The 22,242-nt window shown below is 48.0% G+C and overlaps 1 protein-coding gene across 7 annotated transcripts in view; it reads right to left on the bottom strand.

The window, feature by feature from the left end:
- The window catches only part of AFAP1L2 (actin filament associated protein 1 like 2), a 68,924-nt gene that overhangs the window by 8,732 nt on the left and 37,950 nt on the right, over positions 1 to 22,242 (bottom strand). For 2 of the 7 annotated variants that reach the window (XM_061458677.1, XM_061458680.1), the window contains exons 2-10: positions 17,441 to 17,572; positions 16,848 to 16,928; positions 12,302 to 12,393; positions 8,281 to 8,371; positions 4,833 to 4,916; positions 2,292 to 2,497; positions 1,558 to 1,737; positions 928 to 1,017; positions 17 to 101 (exon numbers count right to left, since the gene is read on the bottom strand). In XM_061458677.1, coding sequence (XP_061314661.1) covers positions 17 to 101; positions 928 to 1,017; positions 1,558 to 1,737; positions 2,292 to 2,497; positions 4,833 to 4,916; positions 8,281 to 8,371; positions 12,302 to 12,393; positions 16,848 to 16,928; positions 17,441 to 17,572 — 1,041 coding nt within the window. The remainder of the gene's footprint in view (positions 1 to 16; positions 102 to 927; positions 1,018 to 1,557; positions 1,738 to 2,291; positions 2,498 to 4,832; positions 4,917 to 8,280; positions 8,372 to 12,301; positions 12,394 to 16,847; positions 16,929 to 17,440; positions 17,573 to 22,242) is intronic. The other 5 variants (XM_061458678.1, XM_061458679.1, XM_061458681.1 and 2 more) reach the window with 5 other exon arrangements.

The following is a 22,242-nucleotide window of genomic DNA, read 5'->3' as shown; positions in this document are numbered from 1 at the left end:
CAGGGTGAGGTTTTACCATCTTTTGTCTCTGCTGTCTCCGGGTGTCCGTCGGTGCTGCTCCCACTCTCGGAGGCTGCAGAGTACCTCTCAGACACCTCCACCTGCCAACAGCACCAGATACAGGCTCCACAGACGAATGTGACCCATCCCTCAATCCAGCACCCGCCACAAGTGCCTTTCCCCCCTCTCCACAGCAGATGCTTTCACACAGACATGTCCCACCTCCCCACTCACTCTGTGCCCTCCCTGTCATTTCTGATCCCATCATCCAGCACACGAACTGCCCTGGCTGGGCTCACCTCTGAGGTGACACAGTGGCACCGCCAGTGGCACCCTATGGTATCCTGTCCCGCAGCCTGGCTGGTGGGGGCATCTTCCAGTCCCCATAGGACGGCATGGGCAGAGGAACTGACCAGGTACACAAACAGGCCCATTTTGGGTGTCCACCAGAGACTTTAGAAGGGTTCTTTCACCTCCCAATGTTTTGGAACAAGTTGCACCCCCTGAAGAGTGTCACCTAAACTGGGACTAAGACTGGCCCAAGCCCTGACATCCAAGGGTCTATTCCCCTTCCAAAGCTCCTGGGGAGTACGGTTGTCCTGCTGGATGAGATAGTGGCTGCTGCCTTGTATGGAAGAGAGCCCATTGCTGAGTCACTTTTGGGGTAAGATTTGGCAACAAAAGGCTGCAAAGAAAAATTATTATAGCTCCAATAACTCTCCTTTTCAGCAGAACGGGGGCCTGGTTACACCTCTATCAGTCTTTGCTCAAATAAAATTACTACACCTACAACTATTATTTATGGCAGGGGGTTGGATCTGGATGATCTTAAGGTCCTCTCTAACCCAAACCATTCTGTGGTTCTATGAATAAAGGAACAGATGGAAAAGTTGAAGTGCTAATTCCCTCTGTAAAGACCAGGTGTACCTTTGGGTAACAGAGCCTCTGTGAATCTGGGATGTACTGGTTGCCTTCGCTGCCTCCTTCACACAGCAGACCACTGGTCTCCTGGATTACCTGTGCAGAAAAGCAAGCCATAGCCTGTGAGAGAGCTGCAGTACCGAGTCAATACTTGTCCCCCACTCAGGACAGGCAGAACCAGCGCAGCCTGGGAGACCCACAGTTTATATTGCTGGCAACCCTGGGGATTTTCCTGGCGTTGCAGCAGGCAGCCAGCAGAAACCAATGGATCCAAGTCAGCGGGCAGAGACTGCCAGCAACGGCAGCCCTGGCGCCTTGCAGCCCAAGGCTGCTTCTTTTGCTGCTGCTGTCTGAGGGAAAGGGCCATATCTCCCCCTGTCCTCAGCCAATTCATACTGGGCACCCACGCCAGACATCCCTCCTCCAGCAGCTGGGCTGGGAGGTCCTTTCACAGCCTCTTGCACACAGAAGGCAGCAGGGGCTGCAGGAAGAAGCTATCCCGGGACATGGAAATAAAGCCTGTGTTTGTATACAGGCTTGCAGGGAGGAAGGGAGCCAGAGCACACAAGGACAAGACTGAGATAAGATATAGTCTCCCAGCAAAGCCAGGGTGGGAGCATGGAAGGCGCCACTGACCCTGAGCCACTGCTCTGCCTGGTCTTTACTCTGCAGCCCCAGCACAATGACGTCTGCATTCATAGGGATGATCTTCAGCTTGTGTTCTTTCTTCCTCACTTGCTTTTCCTTGTGAATGACAGTGCAGCCCAGCAAATTCACATCCAGCTGAGGACTGTGGTCTTTGGAGCTCTTGTAGCACTGGGGAAGGAAGAAGGAGGGCAGGTAAGAGGCTGAGGAGGAGTTTTCCCTCACTCACTGGCAGAACTCAACCCAAGAAGCGGCTCAGTGCAAACACACGAATTAAGTTTGCTGAACACTAGAAAGTCCCATAGATCCTACAAGGCTGCGATGTCTACAAAGGTATTTATAGAGATAAATGCACATCTATGTACATGCATATATAGTCTGAAATACCTCTTGCAGATACTCCTAGAGGGTCAAGTATGTGGTCAGGCAGTGGGATAAACATCCCTTCTCCTTAACCACCTCAAAAAGTTTCCCCCCAAAAGCACCTCTTTGGGAGTTTGGGATTTTGGTTCCAAATGTGACCTTGTGTCCCCCTCAGCAGCCCCGTGCACACATCCCTTCTGAAAATGAAATGGTATGCCCAAATCTCTGGGACATGATTTTTGAAGCACTGCTTCTAGAAGTACTTTTGTTCTGCCAGCTAGTTAGCATGACCTGAGGTGCCATTTCCCTCCCCAGCTCATGAAAATAGGATGTTATAGGCATAGAATAGAGGATCTACTCACCAGCAGCCTGGTGTCCTTGATAACACACAGCTGTTTTGCCCACTGTCCTAGCCACTTCTTCCTCCACAGGAATGCACAGATGCGGGCATCCTTCATCAGCTCAATGGTGGCCTCCGTGGATGGCCATTGGTGGGTTGCAGACTTGCCTTTACTGCTCTCTTCTTCATCGTAAGATTCATAGGAGCTACTAACGGCTTCACCATCTTCTATAACAAAAGCAAAGCTCTATCATTAAATACATTCCTAGGACAACTCTGAACTTACTGCTTGCCTCAGCCATGCTCACACATGCAAAAGCTTCCAGCGCAGGGATGTGTCTTTTGAGGCTCTCCTACAGGAGAATAATGGATAGGATAATAACCATCATGGATCCCTTTTTCTTTCTAGCCCAATACTGATTCCATTGCAATGCTTTGTGCCTCATAGCAAACACTCAAAAGACACTTCTCAGTTGCCCACAAATTCAAGAACATTCCCTTAGACATTTCTGATGTTTGCTGCTCCCCCCACCACCACCAAAGATGCTTTTCCTACTTCCCACTTCTAGCCAAACACTCACAGTTTTTAAGGCAACAGCAGGCTACAATCAGCCCTTGTCCTCTGAATGTCAGAAGTAAAAATGATATTTGCAAGGCCATGCAGCAAGCAATGATCTATTGCATTTGATTTGTCATTCCACTTCCCTCTCTGGTTTAACAGGTCTCTCTCTACTCAACATCTAAAGGGCAGCAAGGGGCTTTGAAGGAATACACTGCTGCAGCAGCAAATAAGACTAATCACATCTTTTATATTCATTCCTAAATGGATTGCTACGTTATTAAGATGTGTTGGGATTTTCAGTACCCAGCTCTAATACACTGCAGGGTGTTGGAGTTTTCAGCTGATAGGAATAGCTCGTTATTGGCACCAGACCCATCAGAAACAATGAAAGTGTTTCCACTGACCACAGGGGAATTTGCAATGCCCTGCTGGGGTTTACAGTATGCCTCTTATTCACAAAATAAGCTCGCATAGCAAGATGGTAAGAACTGGGCAGCATCTTGTTTTGCATTCCTGTCTTACCAAACAGCATGGAGGAATATCGTTAAGTTTCTCTCACCAGAATTTATCTAGGTTTGACTCTCATTAAATCTTACTATCTAGATAAAAGTCACATTATCAGATTGGTGCAAATTAAAAAGAGAAAAAGCAGCCAGAAAAGAGGAAAAAAAAAAGCATTTGGAGCTTCACTGAAGAACATTTCTCAAGTTAGGTTTATTTCTTCTTAAGATAAAGGGAACTGAGATGCAGTAACAAAGCTACAGCCTTACCTCCAGTGAAATCTCACTCTATAACATCCCTCAAGTGATCAAAGCTGCACCAATTAAACAAGCTTAGTAAAAAGAAAATAGCCCCTTTCAAAGTCTCTGAGGGGTACTGACAACACACTACTGGCTCACCATCTCCACACCCTCAGTGTATTGGACTGTCCATCCTTCATGGGAAAACATTACCCCAGTGCACTATCACTATGCAGACCTTGTCCACAAGAACCCTGCACAGAAATTCAGATGGAGTAAACGTGTTGAGGTTTCTCATCCCTAAATATACTAAGAAGCCAAACCTCTGCACTGCTAGGGACCTTCCTTATGCATCAGCAAGGATGCCTAAGGGAACCTCATTGTCTAAACCTCCCTCCTTATCAACATGGGGCAGTTAGCAATATGCCCCCTGGGTGTATCTGCTGCCACCTTTCTCCTAGGGCAACAATACTTTTCTTCTATGCTTTCAGCAGGATCCCTGGCTGCTGTTTTCTGCACCAACCACAACCACAAGTGCCTCATGAAATGAGCTCTTCTTTACTTGGAGAGCTACAACCATTGCTTTCCTCGTGACACCACTATGGCCTCATGACAGAAAGGTGTTTTCCAGACAGTCTAGTTGGCAAACAGGGGCAAACCTTGCTTGGGTAACTTGAGACAACATTGTTGTCACTACTGAGCTTCACTTGATCCCAAGTCATACAGCTCAGGCAGTATGTGCTTCAGTGCAAGCTCTCCATGTTCACCTACTGGCAGTTTCAGCTAAGATCAGTTTTACCCTCTCATTGCCATGATATCAGTGGCAGCCATATTCTTGGTTTATCTTTAATCCACCTCTGCTTTCCTATTTGCCTTCCTATGACCATGAAGCTCCAACCATCTTGTACACCAGAGCTGCCTCTGTCCAAGCAGAGCATCTTCAACATTCACTGAACGCTGCTTATCAATACAGCCAGTGCTATCACCTATCAGCTCCACATCAGTGACCAGAACCAAGGGAATAAAGGCTAGGGATGTTCTCTTCACTGTCATTTGAAGCATGGGGATATACAAAGAAATGCCACCTTGTGTATTGCCAGCACGGGCAGGGAGAGGTGGTTACCCATGGTCATGGGTAATGGGCAAAGCCAGGGGGAGGCACCTGATCATCTTTGTGAAAACTGAGGGGGTTTTGAGGTTTGGTTTTGTTTGTTTGGTTGGTTCTTTGAAAGGCACTTCAGGTTGGGAAAGCATGCCATACCCATCGTTATTGTGGCATAAATAACGCCCTCAGTAACCTGCAACCCTGGCCTGGGTCCAGCCGCAGCAAGCCTACCAAAAAGACCTGCACAGTCAAAGGGAAAGAGAAAGGGAGACAAAGGGAGAAAGACAAAGAAAGAACAAGGTCAGTCCAGCTCAGCCCCATGATTTCCCCTCAGCCGGAGAAGCTGCCCCATCCCTGATGTGGACAGGGGAGCACACTACACAGTGAGACTTCAGACAGATGTTTTCAACCCATCCCCTCAAACAAGGCAATTCCCTTTCAAACAGAACCATTGCAATTCAAATCAGCCAGGGCAGATGAGATGCTTCAGCTGGAACAACGATTGCTCAGCTGGCAGTCACACTGCCCCTTGCTTTTTCATTCCCTTTCTTATCACACCCTCCAATTACGCAAAGGCAGACGAGGACGATAACAGTTTAACGCATCTCAGCCCAGGAGGAAACGGAAGGAGCAGCAGCACTTGCTGTAAAATGAAAGGCAGAGGTGTCCCCAGCAGAGGGGAGGGAATCCTGCTGATGAAAAAGGGACCCCGAGACCCAGCGGACTCATCCTCCTGCTTCGTTTTAATTAGTTCACCCATGGTTTGCTACAGTTCCTTGCAGTCCCACCTCTGATGCTGCACAGATCCTCTATCTCCTCAGCCCATCTGGAGGCTTGCTTTGATGTCCTTTCTTGGCAGTACACCCACTAATTTTAGTGGTGTTCCTATTCTTGTTTGGTTTCACTACGCCCATTTGTTTGGGGACGCATGGGTGTCTTCCAAGGCTCATGTGTAATTCTGTCAGAAACATGACCAGCTGCTCCCTGGAGCTCCAGCCCTTTCCCTACCCAGCTTGTGGGGACAGGGGGTGAGCACAGACAGGTGAGGTTGTAGCATCTTTAGTCACGGTAAACCCATGTATGTCCAGAATGCTCTTTAACAACAGCAGTTACACTAAGGTCTCAAGGCAATTGCTGGCAATGAGCATCACTCCACATAGGACAGACAGAGGGTACTATTTGCCATCTGGTGAGATAACAGAACAGATGCCCAGAGAAGCTGTGGCTGCCCCATCCCTGGCAGTTTTCAAGGCCAAGTTGGATGGGGCTTGGAGCAACCTGCTCTAGTGGAAGGTGTCCCTGCCCATGGCAGGGGTTGGAACTGGATGATCTCTGAAGTCCCTTCCAACCCAAACCATTCTATGATTCTATAAAGGAAGGTGGGGAAAAGAGATGGGGAGCCCAGATTTGTACTTGTTGAACCAACAAGCAGGACCAGCAGGACCAAGACCTGCAGGTTTGTCAGTGTGCCATAGGGTTTGAAGCCTGATCTCAAGGCAAACCAATATACTAGCAGACTCCCAGCACCACTGCCTGACCTCCCTTCTGCACAGCATGCCTTTACCCTCTCTTGAGCCCCTGCATCCTCCTCCTGCCACATATGCTGCTTCACATATTTCCCTGCTCCTCTTTCTCACTCAACCCAAGGCACCCTCTCGAACAGGAGCTTGCCAAACAGCAGAGAAATTCTCAGTGACATGTTGTTGCCTTCCTTCTCACTCAAACCAACTTAAAAACCATCAGCATTATAGCACACCAGGTGTCTTGTGTAGAAGGGACTGGGGCTTGAAGAGGGAACCCAGCAGTTGAGTAGTCACAAGAGGCAAAGGCACCACAAGCCTTGGTGGCGAGGGACTGCCTGGGTTTGCATGTCCCATCTCTGCTCCCTTCGTGGGCTCCTATCTCTTCTTACAGCTGTGATACTGCTTGGTAAAACAGCTATTTATAGCAGCCACAGACTGCTCTTTGGCACCCAGAACTATCTCATTTTGACAGTGCTCCTATGATATGGCTTTCTTCTCTTTTTGCAGGGTTCTCATCTCCTTAGGCATCTGACTGGCCTGGATTTCAGTGGCTGGTGGGTGGATTTGCATCTTAGAGCAGCAGGTTACCAAGGCAAAGCAGAGGTTTAAGCTGTGTTTGTGCTTATCACTCCTTCCAGCCAAGGCTCTGAACGCCACGTGAGTTTATGGGGCTGCCTGGATAACATAACCTGGGTTTCTCTTCATGGATCCATGGCTGTACTCCAGCTAATCCAATCTATGTCTTTACATGCCATGGCTCCTAGCACATTATCCACTTTCCCAACGTGTAGCAGGGAAAAACAAGTCCATTTATCTTACAGTGCAGGCAACTGGAAACTCCCTGCGAGTACAAGGCTGCAGCAACCTGTGCTGCAGGGCTTCATCCTCCTGCGTGGTTCCCTCCCAGGGAGCTTCAAAGCTCTGTCGTGCACACTGGGGCTGGCAAGGACTCATAAGCAGCTCAGATTCAACAGCCAAGGGTTTAAATCCAAAGCTTTTACACTTAATGCTCACTTCTTTGCTTGCCTTGACTCTCCTTGCTCAGCTTGCCCCATGCCACTCATGTCATGGAATGGTTTAGGTTGGGAAGGGACTTTAGAGCTCAGTTCCAACCCCTGCCATGGGCAGGGACACCTTCCACTAGAGCAGCTTGCTTCAAGCCCCTGTGTCCAACCTGGACTTGAACACTGCCAGGGATGGGGCAGCCACAGCTTCTCTGGGCACCCTGTGTGAAGAAAAACGTTACACCCCACTTACTGCAGTCAAGGCTGATGGGCAGAGGTCTGCTTCTGCAGCAGAGCAATACAATCTGTCTCACTTGGTTTTAAATGGATTAGAAAGTGATGACAAGATCAGCTATCAGATCAAAGGAAGGTAATCTCTCACTAAGGGTGTTTGCCAAAAGATGGATGAAGGAATACAGCTTAAAAACATGAGAATCTGGGAACTCGGCCTGTGCGCAGCAGTCTGCTTCCAAAGGGCTTGTGATCCCATAGGGATCCTATAGGGATTGTGGCACTGCTGAGGACATTGCCAGGAGGTGCCGACCCAGCCACAATCAAGTGTGCATGGGGAGCCTGCACACTCTCCCCTCAGGTGAAGAATACCTTTCTAATCAGGTTTACAGGTCGTCAAACTGCCACAAGAGCAGAGCTGAACAAATACCAATTATAAAGACATTTAACAGACCAACAGAGGCATGGATTAGGAGCCCCAAAGGGACAATTAGAGCACCAGGATACAAATGCAAGCCACCACAGCTTCACCGCTCACTCCTGAACAGAAACCTGTGTTTGGCTGCAGTCTGTCTGCCAGAAAACCATCAAGACAAAGAGAACCCACAATGGTTTATGTTTCACAGCAATGTGCTATTAACCCGGATATACTACTTATTTCTACAGTAATCCAGTAGCCTTTTCTTTCCAACTAGCATTAGATCTGTAATATCAAGTGTGACCAGTATCAGAAAACAGGCTTTCCATACAAGCTGTAAGAAATGTCTGTGCTTTCATTTACTCATTCTCAAACCTCAACTCCTCCATGTCCCGCATGAACCCCCCAGAGAGTCATCTGTGATATACCATTTACAGAGACATCGTATGGTTCAGCCTCCTCGTAGTATCCCTCTGGGGATTCAATCTTGGGCACCGGAGGTTGTTTTGTTTCAGGAATCTGCAGAAGACATAAATAAAAGCAGCACGATTTAAGGTAAAAACATCCTTGAGAACAATGGGGCAACCCATTTGCCTTACCGTGAACTGCGACTTGTGCCTGCTGCACCAACCCCCTCTAAGCTGCTCGTTGTAACTGGGGATGATCCTCTCTGCTATGGATTATCTGAACAGGGAACTAGAAGGGTGGGCACTTGGTGCTATCCCAGCTTCACATGGAAAAGTGTAGCCTGAGCAGTCACTGGTCATGTCTCAAGTCTCTGACTGATAACAAATCAACAGCTAAACCCCTCTGCTTCAGGAGCTCTATCAGGAATCTTTAATTGTGCTTTGAGCAAAAAATGAAGGAAATGGATAAACAACACTGATGGAAAATAGGCCTTTGAAAAGAGTCCAAGTGCTGGAAAATCCCTGTGGTGCCTGCCAAACCCCTCCCTAAACACAAGCAAGGGCTGGCAGGAAGAACAGGGCCTTGATCCTTTAGAAATACCAACACATGAGAAAGCAGAAGAAAGGAGGGGGAGCTAAGAAATAAGCTTTTTACTTTTCAAGTAATTCGCATTGCTGCTGAACATAAGACAGCAGAGCTGGAAGATGAACACACAGCTTAAGCTGTTCCCAAAATACGTGGCATCCCGTCTCCCATCATGACCCAACAGTAGTGTCCCTCTGTTCACAGTGAGGTGTCCCCTCTCCTTGCCCAGGTCAGACCAGCTCAGTCATCTGACACTGGTACACTCCTCTGGCTCACAATGCTTCTACTGGCTTCTGTGCAAATCCTGGACAGGACTTCAGTACATGTAGGGCTAAAGCCCCACTCAATCCTCCCAGGAGGACAAGGCAGAAGAACAGGTCTCTCTCTGCAGACAGCAATGTTGAAGGTTATGGATCACACATGGTCCTTCATGCCTTCATGATTGCCCTTGGTGGCCTGCAAAAGAGGGTCCAGCTGGGCACCAGCACTGCAGAGCAATTTAAGGCAAGGTCAGTCCCTTTGCAGGTCATCATCAGATGCAGTTCAAAGCTGCCCACCCTGCCCTGGCTATTTCCACCAACAGGCACTACTACCCAGAAGCAGAAAGAAAGCTTTGAAGGGAAAGATTTTGTGGCCAGCAATTGCCCATGGAGTGGGATGCTGCTGAGCCAGTGGGAGCTAGGTACCAAAATCACACATTTCTGCTCCCACATGGGCGAGCTGCCCGTACCTCTGCCAACCTCACAGACTTCTCAAGTGCCTTGGATGGGAATTCCTTCCTACGTGGGCCTGCCAGATGTGTGAGCAGCCTCTGAGCTTGCTTTCCAGAGCCATACAGGACACACCGCCGGAAAACACTCGCCTCCAAACACTTCAAGGTTTAGGAACTTGTTCTAATGTGTTAAATTAAAGAAAAACAAACCCAGCCACTCCAACGTTCTACTTAATCCCTTCCCTGGCCAGGGAATGTGTTTGCAATAGCCATCTGTGGTGGCCTTCTGCATGTAACCAGCTCACATTGTGTTACAGCCATAAACAAATGCCTACACAAAGAAACGCTGTGGGTTTATTTGACATCATCCCACAAATGTCAGGGAAGGATGGAAGGGGAAGGAGCTGCTCCATTTTGTTTCCTACAGACAATGGAAGCCAACAGGGACTAGGTGGGACTGCACCTCAGCTGCCCCAGAAGCTATTTTTTAATCCTCTCTTTCCCTAAAGGCGTGGAGTTGTTTTGTCTCTATCTTAAGTCCAAAAGTATTCACTGTGTTATTTAACCCAAGGCTGGGCTTGCAGAACATTTGCCTGTTCCATTACAGCACAACAGAGCATGCAAATAAAACCCTCTTGGGCATCTGCATCCGCAGTGTGTGACTTTCTCAGTGGATGGCTGTGGAAAGAGGCAGGGCTGCCAGGGGTAGCACCAGAGGAAAGGTCACCAATGTCTCAGCCACAGCCTGCAGGACCCATTGTTTAAAGGCTGCTTTGGGACAAATCCAAAGGAATTAGTGGGATCCAGGTGGGCCACCCCTGTTGGGTTGCCCATTGACTGTTGGTGTCAGTGAATGTCAGGCACAGTCTGCTGTGCAGAGGTTTATCACCACATTTCTCCTGAGCCTCAAAAGGCAGGTGTAGAGCAGCACCACAGGGTTGCTAACACCACTGCCTTGACATCACTAAACCACAGAAAACTCCAACAGCTAGAACAGGTATATTCTGAGGTTCTCTCCTAACCTGCCCATTGCTGTGTAAGGAATTGTGCTCCCTTTCCATCAAGTTCTCTCCAGCCTCGCTCCTTGAAGTATGTTCAGATACCTTTCCTGCTAACAGCTCACTTAGATGCTCACAGTGAGGAGGTACTTGACTGCTTTATCCAAAGGCAGTCGGCTCCAGTGGCAAAAGCAAGTGGGAGAAGATGGATGGCTTAGGTCCCTTAGCTAAAATTCAAGATTGCTTTTTCCTATTCCCTCACTTAACTTCCTGATTTCCCTATCAAAAGGCTGGGCTTCACCAAGCACCAGCAGAGACGTCTTGGGGACACCCATCTGCTGCTTCTGCCACCCTCCTGTACATCTCCCTGAGACAACCACCTTCCCCTCTGCCTTTGAGATGCCCAAAGCCAAGCAGTGATTCCTGCTCCGGTTGCTGCTCCCAGGCAACTCCAGCTCCGGGGCTGTATCCCAGCTGTCTGTGTGGGCAGAGCCTCCCTGGACTGGAGCAGCTCCCAGCAGGCAGCCGCACTGTGTCCAAGGGTTCATCGGCTGCATCCCATCCTTTTTTTCCCATCTAACAACTCCAGCTGAGCCACACAGCCCCCTGAGCAGAAGGTCTGGGGCCTCACCCTGCATCCTGCTTCCTGGGAAAGCAGCAGATCCTCCTCTACTGTTGATGGATGCACCACCCCGTCATCCTCCATGCCTCCCCTCCTCCTCATGCACACTCCCTGCCCTTCATTCCTTTCACATCCCGAAATCCCAGCTACAGCGATTCCCACGTCAGATCAACTGCTGAGCAGCAACATCCGGGGTCTCGAGGATGACCCGTGTCTCTCTAGGACAGCCATGCTGGCACAGAGACAAAATCCCACTGGAAGCTGATGGTGCGGAGCTGGACCTTGGGCAGATTTAGAGCTGCCCTACAGAAACACCTACAGCGCCAGTGACTCATCCTTGAAGACCTGTGGGCCAGCAGAACGCTCGGCATGGTCACCAATGCACAAACACAAGGCACTTCATCTGGACACAAACCTGATCTTCTCTGCTAAGGGCTCATGGTGCTGCCTGGGGATTGCACCACCATCGCACAGCTAGAGGACTTCTGGTTTGAGTAAGTTCATGTCACCAGCCCAGGCACAGCTGCTTTACAGCTCAGGGGAGATTTCCAAAGCATCATCACCTTTGTTTCTATGAACACCCCCATTCTCTTCCTTCTCTTTGCCATGGGATGTGTGCAGGTTTCCCTGGCAGGGAACACAGCCTGTTTTGCACAGTGCTCCCGCACATGCATGGGAAGCCCAAGGCTCTCACAGCTGCTTTCTCCATCTGTGCATGAGCTTTGGGAACCACAGGGGTTCCTGCATGCCCAGCCACCCTGGAACACAGCCACCCTGCCTGAGCCAACCACATCCTGACCTGCAGTGTTCACAAAGACAAAACATACAGCTGGAAACCCATACAGGGGGGAGTGCATTTGAATATTTCGTTGTTATTTTTTTAACTACTAATAAAATTATTATTTAAAAAGTATAAAAAATAAATAAAAATAGAAAGTATTTTTTATAATTTACTTTATTATAAATAAAAGCTCCTCATGACCATTCCCGTTACTAACACACGTGGGGAGTGCTCTCTCCATTTAGCCACGCTGCACAGTACATAACATAAGTGATGCCTCAGTGGGTTCAGATCCCCAGGCTGAGGGCTGGGCAGTGAAAAGCAAAGGGTTTTCCAAACCTACCTTTGGAGGGGGGAGGTCCGGCAGGCTCTTCTGAGGAGGGGATGAATGCAGTCCCAAGTCTCCATTGGTCAAGGAGTTCCTCCGATCCAAAGCTGCAAGCCAGAAACCCAATTATATTGACAACATGTGGCATTTCCCAGCAGAGCACTTGCTGCTAGGGGCTGTGCAGGAACAGGGAGGTGCTATTTGGGTAAGAAGCAGTGACAATTACAGTGCTGCAGGGCCACTGTGTCATTTCAGGCCTTAGCCAGGAATGTGGCACTAGGAAACCCAGCAGAAGAGCTGGCCTCTCTTTTTAGGGCATGATTTTCTTTCTGGAGCGAAAACTGCGAAGCCCACACCCCTGGCTGAAACTTTAAAGGGTATTGAGAAGCAGAAAGGGCAGACAGTGCACAGTGACTGGAAATCCACATCACTTTAGCCCTCACTAGCTCTGATCCTTGCTGCTGTAAGCAGACAGAACAGCAACTGTGCCCACCTCTGCTGCCTTTCCAGAAAACTGGAGCTAATATCACCCTGCTCCCATTCAAAGGATGCTGCCTAGCTGAGCTGCACAATGGCTCAAAGCCAGCCAAGAACAGTGATTTAATCGCTACTGAAGGAAGAGCTGCTCTTGAAGGAGCCCAGGCCAACCATGCGAAAGGGCATATGGCAGCAGAATAGCTCCAGGCGACCCGTGTCTGCCTCTGAAAAGTCAGATTTTCCACACAGCTGAACCAGCAGTGATTCAGTAGCTGGAGGGTATATTGAGGGCCCCGAAAACTTGTGTTCAGTCCCTTTTCCCCCACCATACAACTCCTGGGTGGCCTCAGACAAGTGCCCAAATCCCATGCCCTGCAAGATAGCTCAAAGCAGCAATGCTCAGGAACAAGTGGGAGCAAGGCACAAATAGCTGTAAAATGAAGGACTTGGAAGGCATTATACTGTGCAGAGAGGAAGTCCCCCTTTGCAGAGCATCTCTTACCAAGTATTTTGAGAGAAATACAGCTGAGGTATTCAGATATTGCAAGTCCAGTAAATTAGTTTAGGATTTAGGGCCCTAATCAGCAGCAAGCTGATGCTCCAGCTCCCTTAGTCACCTGCTGATGCTCCAGCCGCATTCTTGCATACACAGAAACCACCAAGGCATTGAGCAGTGCCTGGCAGTGGTTAGCACTGCACTCAGAAGACATGGGCAGGAACTTTGTTGCATATTTTCTGGGCTTTAAAAATAGAAGCTGGAAGCCACATTACTTTGTTCACGTCTGGGGCTCGGAAGCCACAATGACAGCTCTGCCCTGCCAGGCTGCAGCCAGCTCCTGGCCTGATGGCGCAAGAGCCCAAAACACATCTCTTGCGGCAAACTGTTTCCTTTGGCTGCTCCTGATCATCAGCACTGGGTAACTTCAGTACACCAGGAAGATGTGGAGATCCACGGATCAATAGGCACCAACTCTAAGCAGCTGTGTGCACCCCACAAGTAGGGCTGCTGGATGTCTTGTAAGGTTCAGAGTAAGCTGATAAGGCTATGACTGAGTGATTGTGGGGAGATCCACCTACCAAAATACCCCATTGATTATACTACCAGAGTCATATCTACAGGTTGCTGTTGGAAGTTGTCCTTTTCTATAAAGGACCAAGGAGATGAAACCCTCAAGGCAGGCACCTTCTGTCAACAGCAGCTGCTGAGGCCATTACTGAAGCCCCAATGGGCTACTCTCCAAGAGGGGATTATCTCTGCGCTCACACTTGTCCACACAGAGAACTTTTGAGGGGCCTCTTCAGCAGGCAGAAACACAGGTCAACTCACATCCTCCTGTACTAGGCAGAACCTCTCATGCTCAGCTCCATAGAAGTCATTGCAGCAGCAAAAACCACTGCCAAACCCTTCATAAGTGGTGGCCATTTGTTCTGGACTCTGCAGCAAACCTAGCAATCATCCCACAGAACCACAGTGCCAGGAAAAAGCCGTTGGATTTCTGTACCAGCAGCTCCTCCTCCTCCCATCAACCTTGGAGCACAGGATGGAGACCACAGCTTTGGTCCTTGCCCTGCTGAAAACCTACCCACCTCCGCAGACATGTGCCCATGTACTCCAGCTGAGGAGCTGAGTGGGATATGATGGAGTTTTGATTTCCAGGCTCTGTGCAAGTAGAAAAACCCCTTTAGCCTTCATCCTGTCCTGACAAGACCTATGGGAGATGTTATGGGCTCTTCTGTTCTGAGATTGCAGAGGGCAGCTAATGGTCTGCCCATCATATGAGGACAAGCAACTAACACATGCTTTCTGTATGGAAAGTCCACACAGCACGTGTTGTATAACCCTTTCTTTTCCTGCTACACACATCAGCACCACAAATAACAGGCTGCTTCCTTAGTGGGGTGGGAGAAAAGGAGTATTTTTTCCCCAGACAAGCACTAACACTTCACAGGGGTCTTCAGATAAAGATGTCTCTCTAAAACACAGGATTTGGAGAATTTAGAAGAGAGAAGGAAGAAAAAGAAAAAACAGACAGCCAAAAGTCTGCTAAAATTTGTATCTGTACGAACTGCGACTTATCCGTGGGCTCTGTTCTTTGTATAGGTGAAAGTCTCCTGGTACTTGGGCTAAAAGGACCACACCACCAGGAGCTGTGGATCACTCCTGCTTTTGATCTCCCTGTGCTGACTTCCAGGACATGCCATTTGGCTCACTGAGGAGCCCCATTGACTTGCAGGGTAGAGATTTGCTGTGTTTCTCGAGTAACTGATATCAAGTAATGATGGTGCCTTCATCACTTGCTGCAGTGAATTCGATTCCTGCCATAAAGAAGTCTCTCAAAAGCAGGGTACTGTTCAGCTTAAATCCTTACCAATGAAATTGGATGTAGATACAGTGAGCAGTGAAGTATGTATTGCAGAAATTGCATGTTTTAAGGTTTCAAGGGGGGGACTTTAAGAGCTCAAGTATTATGACTTGGAAAGTGCTTCACCCTGTGCTGCTACAGCACACTTGAGCATGGCTATGGTGGTGAATAAACTCCGCAAGGCACAAGAGTTCCTGTTGGCCTCAGCTGCAAATGTGATCACCACATCCCATCAAAGGCTTTTGGTGAAACAAAGTGCACAGAGCATCAGTCGATAAATCGGTTAAAGGGAGTGACATAATCACTGGGACATCTGTATCACACTCCCCTCACCAGTGAAGTACTAGGCCCCTCCATCTGCTAAACCCAAACCTGCAGGTCCCACCACTGACCAGACAGGCACTGATCTCTCCATCCCATTACAGAGGTGGGATCAGGGCTGCACACCCAGCTGCAGCTATGGCTAAGATCCATACATGTGTCTCACTGACTTCAGCGTTTCCAAGTAACTCAGAAGTTTTACTTGGAATAGGGAGGTCAGTGAAGTGCCAGGTCTCACAGGGAGTGACTGAGTGGGTAGGCTCATGGCCTTGATAGGGAAAAGTCTGAAATAAGAGAACCAACTCTAAAAATAAGTTGTCTGAAATTTGCCTTCATGTTCCAGCACAGTGGATCGGTGCAAGCCTTATTTTATCCACCCAAAGGAGAACTTATATAAGGAGATGTTTCTGTTGCTGCTGAGCAGCTGGAGCTACAGGGAGGCTGTTCAATCCTGTTACACAGCATTGCAGCATCACCCAGAGGGCCCCATCATTGGCGACATTGGGGTTGCACATGTCATCTGGGAGGACATCCTGTTGTCAGGGGTATTGAAGTTCACCTAAATTCAGCTGCAGGTAGTTTAAAAGACAAGACAAAACAAACAAAACCCCACCACAAAACAATAAAACCAAACCAAACACCTCTATAAATGGAGCTATCCCAACTCCTGCAGGACCAGCATGCCAGCAGCACTGATGCATCCTCTTGTCTCATCCATTTGGACTGGAAACTTTGGGTAGGGTCAGCCTCAGACTAGGTGTGTATTAAGGAGATGCGTGTCACTAATAACCTCACTCTGCTGCTATCAGAACCAGCTTTTGCAATGAGCTTCAAGGAACAGGAACATTTTAAGACTATTATGTTCTTTGCTGTGTTACAAATTCAAAACCTGGGAAGTCTGAAGTCAGTATTTTACCTAGGTTTAATCTCCTGGCTTGCACACTGCAGAGCTCTCGCATCCCCAGGAGATGAGGGTGCTCTGCCCATGCAGGTAACGAGGGAACTGGCCTGGTAAGGTTGGGATGACACAGAGCAATACACTAAAGAAGACACATGCTTTCAAGGTCTCAGCGAGGTGAAGCGACTTGCTTTGTGGCCAAAGGAAAGATGAGGGCTTCCTTAAATACCTCAGGCACTGAAGCTTTAAGCCTTAGAAGGCAACGTTTTTATCCCAAAAATAACACCTTCCAAAGTGCTTCTTCCAGGAATAGCCTCACAGTGTTGGCAAGGACCACTATTTCTGAGGGAATGTCATGAAAATGGCAGTCCTTCCACACCATCAACTGCCTCAGCCCTCAGAGCTGACAGAGGGGGCCCCACTGGTAAAGCAAGACTCTAACCATGTGTGCCTTCATCACCACCATTAGTCATGATGCAACCATTAATCTTCATCTCCCTACCTTTATCTTGCTTCTCCTGGTCACCCTGCTGTTTATGGATGGTCACTTTGTTCATATAAATATATTCCTCATCGCCACCTGCAACCAGAGGGAAAAGTGAGCTCTTTACCCACACTCTGCTTCCATGTTGCTAAGCTTCTCCACAAAGACAGATGTGAAAAGTGTCTCTGCTGAATACATTTATGGAGAACATGTTGTTGAGGCAATGTAGGATAAAAACCCCAAGCAATAATAAAAAGCAGAAAAATTAAGTGCTTTATAGTCAGGAAATTCTGTCAGTTAAAGTTTCTACTTAAACATTAAACTTGGCCAAATGGTACATCCTGTGTATCTTATAAAGTGGATTAAATAAACTTAAGTTTTAATAAAGAAAACAGAAAGGATCAGGAATCTTGGGAATCCTTTGCTTGTAAAGCTGGACGCATAACTATAGTAATTTTACATAAACAATTAGAGGTCACTGCAAAAACAACCTCTGTTTAATTTTCTCCTTCTAATTTTCATGTCCCTCTTTCCCACCAGCCTCCAAGAAAGCACTGCTTCAGGACCCTTCAGCAATCCCCATGAGCCCAGTGCCCCGTGCTTCTTGTCTTTACCAGTGGACTTGGTGTAGACCCGCAGGAGGTCAGAGAGGAAGCTCTTCTTCAGGACGGCAGTGCTGCTCAAGCTCTCCTTGTCCAGGATCTGCAGAAAATCTTCCAGTTCTGTGAGCAGCTGCTCAAGAGCTACAACAGCAACAGAGACAACGCTTGGCAAAGCAGTTGGGTGGCATTCAAAGAGGACATACATTAATGCCGTGTTTTCCATGCAGGAATAATCCCTATTTCATATGCAGCTTGAACCATTCTTTTAGTTTTGAAAAGAAAGTGGGCCCCAAAACTCAAAAGCCTCCAACTTCCCTTTGTCTGTTCATACAACAGTAAAATCCTGTATAATTACCTGTTCTTCTTCTTAAAGGACTTTTTGCTCAAGGTGGGAAAGCCTGAAGGGGTTTTGAGTACTGGGGCTGAGACTACACAAAAGCAGCTAGCGAGATCTTGAGTCTCAGCAAACATTCAAACCCCATTTGTATTGGGACCTACCAAACCCACTGCTTTTTCCTTCCTCTTTCCAAGTCTCCTCCTTATTTCTCTTTCTGTAATGATTTGAAAACGTTTATGTGTGCCTCCTAAAAAGAGACAAAAAACCACCTCAAAACCTCCACGTACACAAGTGATAATTCAGTAACTTCTCAAGCCATCTTGCTTGGCTAGTGACAGCAGAGATCATTGTGCCACGTGGAACTGAGGACCCAAGACTGAGCGACATCTCAAGCAACCTTAAGGAAAATCAGCCCTACCAAAGACATCCCTACGTACCCACATCAAGCCACTCCCCAGCACGGGCAGAGGCTAAGCCAGGCTAATAAGTTCATTTTCCTCGTGAGGAGGTGCTGCTCAACGCCACCACCGACAAATCACCCCACTGACAATGCTCACTCTGAAGCAACAGGCGTTTAATTGCTTGCTTTTGTTCACACTGAAGTTTATCACGGGCTAATTAGCAGCAGTGGCAGGAGCCGGTCCCAGGGAGGAAATAACAGAGTATTATGTGGAAAGAGGAAGTGCTGTGCACGAATGACAGCGTGTGGGAAAAGCTCGGAAAACCCAGCCAGGGCTGTTCCTCCCCTTTGGAGGCACCCCTGCTTCCCCACTCCATCGCTCCCTGATCTTAAGGAGCTGCGAGAGAGATGGGTTCGCCCATGGGATGAAGCTTGGGTTGGCCATTGCCAGGCTGCAAACCAGGCTGTGCCTCCTCAGCACGTCACCAAGGAACGTGACATATGGATAACTGAACTGGGGCAATGCTCCACTCCCTTTACTTACAGCATTTCCATGCCATGTGTTCCCATGGTACACCTATGTGTTCACATCAATGAACTAGGACTGTGTTAACAGTTTGGTTCCACAGTGCAAAGCATCTGAAGCATGTGTGGTTTAAGTGCTACCACCTCCAAGGTCACAAAGAACATTTGTTTAAGAGCAGGAGAAAGCCATCACCTTCATACTTCCCTGTCTTTAGCCACCAGATGACCCTTCCTTGGGTGAATACATGTTAGAAGATTGATACAAAAAAGGCTAAAATGACCCTGTAAAGGTTTATGCTGCTAGCCATTGGCTGAAAACCAGGCTACTGCTCTCAAATTGTATTAATTTCACCAGCTTGACTGTAGAACAATAATGACTCCAGATCGATCAATAACGGCTCAAGCGAACCTACTAAGTAGTAGTTCCTCGCACTTCATTTTACACCCCCCTTACACCAAACTAATTCTCATCTGGTCTGATTTAGAACCAGTAGAGAATGGAAAATGCCTGTATCATGCTGCATTAACCTGAATGTTTTTGCTAGCTGCTGTTTTGCTCAGAGAAAGCAAAAGTCACTTCAAGAAACAATGGCTTTTTTCATTAGCTATAAGGAAATTGGTACTACGTGTTGACAACAACATCAGATGGCACTGATAATCATTAAACAATGAACTGGGAGCATTTGGTGTGAAACCCACTCATAACCAGCTTCTCTCAAGCTTCAAGGTCCCTGCTGCTTCTAAGTTTAAGGAAGCTCCACTGGGGTAAATGACAGCCCTGCTGTACTCACTCATCTGCTTCAATGGCTTATTTCAGACAATGTAAATGGTGATCAGTTCCTGCTGGTCAGGTCTGATGGACAGGACATTTGTGTCAGGGATGGTATCAGAAGAATGCAGCTGTTGGGATGTTGGTTGATGAGAAACCCGACATGAGCCATCAGCGTGCACTCGCAGCCCAGAAACCAACCATGTTCTGGGCTGCATCAAAAAGAGTGTGAGCAGCAGGTCAAGGGAGGGGATTCTCCCCCTACACTCCACTCTTGTGGAACCCCTTCTGCAGCCCTGATACAACTGTGGGGCAACAACACAAGAGGGATGAGGAGCTGTTGGAGTGAGTCCAGAGGAGGTCATGGAGATGCTGCAAGGGCTGGAGCAGCTCTGCTCTGGAGCCAGGCTGAGAGAGCTGGGCTGGGTCAGCCTGGAGAAGAGAAGGCTCCTGAAGGGGAGACCTTAGAGCAGCTCCAGTGCCTAAAGGGGCTGCAGGAAGCCTGGAGAGGGGCTTTGGACAAGGGCCTGTAGGGACAGGCCAAGGGGAATGGCTTGAACCGGCCTGAGGGGAGACTGAGATGAGCTCTTAGGCAGAAGCTCTTCCCTGTGAGGGTGCTGAGGCCCTGGCCCAGAGAAGCTGTGGCTGCCCCATCCCTGGCAGTGTTCAAGGCCAGGCTGGATGGGGCTTGGAGCAACCTGCTCTAGTGGAAGGTGTCCCTGCCCATGGCAGGGGGTTGGAACTGGATGAGCTTTAAGGTCCCTTCCAACCCAAACCAGGCTGTGGTTCTATGACTTTAAAGTTTCCATGTATTAAAAAAATAAATGTAATTAGTATCTGAAGCAGGTCAGCTCCAACAAGAGCCCACACGGATGTCACAATATGGGGTTTGCAGGAAAGGGGGTACAATTAAGGGGGTATAATTCCCATTCCCTCCTCCACCCCCACAACTACAGATAATGACTTTAGTCTTTTCCCAAGCATCCACAGCTAACACACACACACAGGGCTCTGCACTTATGAATAGCACAGCCTATACAGTAGATTACATTTTCCAGCCCACCAAAGCTGAATTCAGGCTTCTGTTGACTCAAAGCAACTCATTTAGGATGTGATCCTGGGGCCACAGAGGTCAGCAGAAAGACTCTGTCAGACTTCAATGGATTCAGACTTCAGGGGCTCGAGAGATTCATTTTGCTCTTCTTCAGCAAGAAACAGCATATAAACCATCTGCTTCTATGCAAGTATCTCTTTGATCTCAGCTGGACATTCCCAATCCAAACCCGATACCTGTACAAATAAACTGCCGTTGAAATGAATGTGACCATTCATCCTCTCATATCTGAAGAGCAAGCCAATACTCAGAGCATGATGAATGTGAGAAGTAAGAATCAACATCATGAGGGTCTGTAAGATCCTCTGTGCAAGCAAGTATTGCAGCAGGGCCCAGAATGTCAATATGACTAAAGACAATTGAGAGCTTACATACATCAAACCATCTCAGGATTCTGAACACTGGAAACCTATGATGTTGTGGTGATGATGTACGGAACACGCTCATGGTAAAACCAGTTTGGTAGTTACCCAAAGCAGCCTGAAACAAGTGTGTCTTGTTATCTTAGCAGTTTAGAAATGAGAGCACACAAAGAGATGATTCCTGTAGCGCGGTTTGCAGGGTGATAGTTACAGGTGCAAGGAACATGTTTACAAAATCAAATGGCTATGAGCAGCAGAATGAGAGATCAGAAGTAGACAGAAGCCCAAGTCTCAAGACAGCGCAATACTCAGGGATGCATTTGAGAAGCCTTCCACAGCTACATTGCTATTCTCAACTCTCATAGCACTTCTTTGTGAACCCCCAGTGCAGTGGGACTCCAGTAATCTTTCCAGCACCATCTCAAGTAAATATCTCCATAAGGCTTGCAAAAATTCAGCCTAATTCATGTAAAAGAGGAGATTACCTCTAAGGTTAAGATTGGCCCAGAAGAATTAAGAGACTTCGCCAAGGTCACTGTGAACGCCTCTCCTGAATCCAGCCCTCTCAAGTCCCAGGATATGACGTACTCCATCTCTTCAAAAAGCATGGCTGCAGATATGGGGTACCACAAGATATCGCAGCATACCTTGTATCATGCTGCTCTTCTTCATGGGCAGAGGCAGCAGTCACCAGATAAAACCCATGAAGATTTCACAACACAACATGGGGAGAGCTGTAAAAGCATCATAGTCAATGTAAAACTTAACTTATTTGCACCTGCAGTGAGTGGATATTCATCTCTGAAAGGACTGAACTTTAAAGAGTATAGAGATGCCACATCTTTACTGATGCAATAAGGACTTAGAGGATGGGCTTACAAAGAGAACTACCAGCTCCTCCTGCATGCACTTAAATGCATGGTGAGAGATGTTCTCCCTCCTTTTACAGACACTCCCAGGCATCCCTCTGACCACAGCAGACTCTCTCTGTCTGAAGACAGTGACTTTGGTCACAGCAATAAGCAACGGATTGCTTGAAACACGACTACTCTGTTTCAAGGGCAATTCAGTAGCAGTAGGACGGAACTGAAAAGGGCTTCTTTTGGCAGGAGTTTGTGGCCTTTCTTTGCAGACAGAGGCTCTTGCATTGCAGCAGTGTCTATCCTAGTTCATGGGAAGCTAGAGCCAAAAATGCAGCAGCTTGCAAAGCCCCCATTGAGGAAGCACATTCCTTGTGAAAGAGCTGCCAATTTTGCCTGACATCAAGGTCACTGAAAGGTAAATGACCATTAAATGAGATTATA

The sequence above is a fragment of the Pezoporus flaviventris genome, unplaced genomic scaffold, assembly GCF_033815535.1.
Source record: "Pezoporus flaviventris isolate CSIRO_AGI_PZ_B2104156 unplaced genomic scaffold, CSIRO_AGI_Pfla_v1 ptg000029l, whole genome shotgun sequence".
Lineage (NCBI taxonomy): Eukaryota > Metazoa > Chordata > Aves > Psittaciformes > Psittacidae > Pezoporus > Pezoporus flaviventris.
Note: the sequence above shows the minus strand (reverse complement) of the source record. Positions and strands in the feature narration are given on the sequence as shown.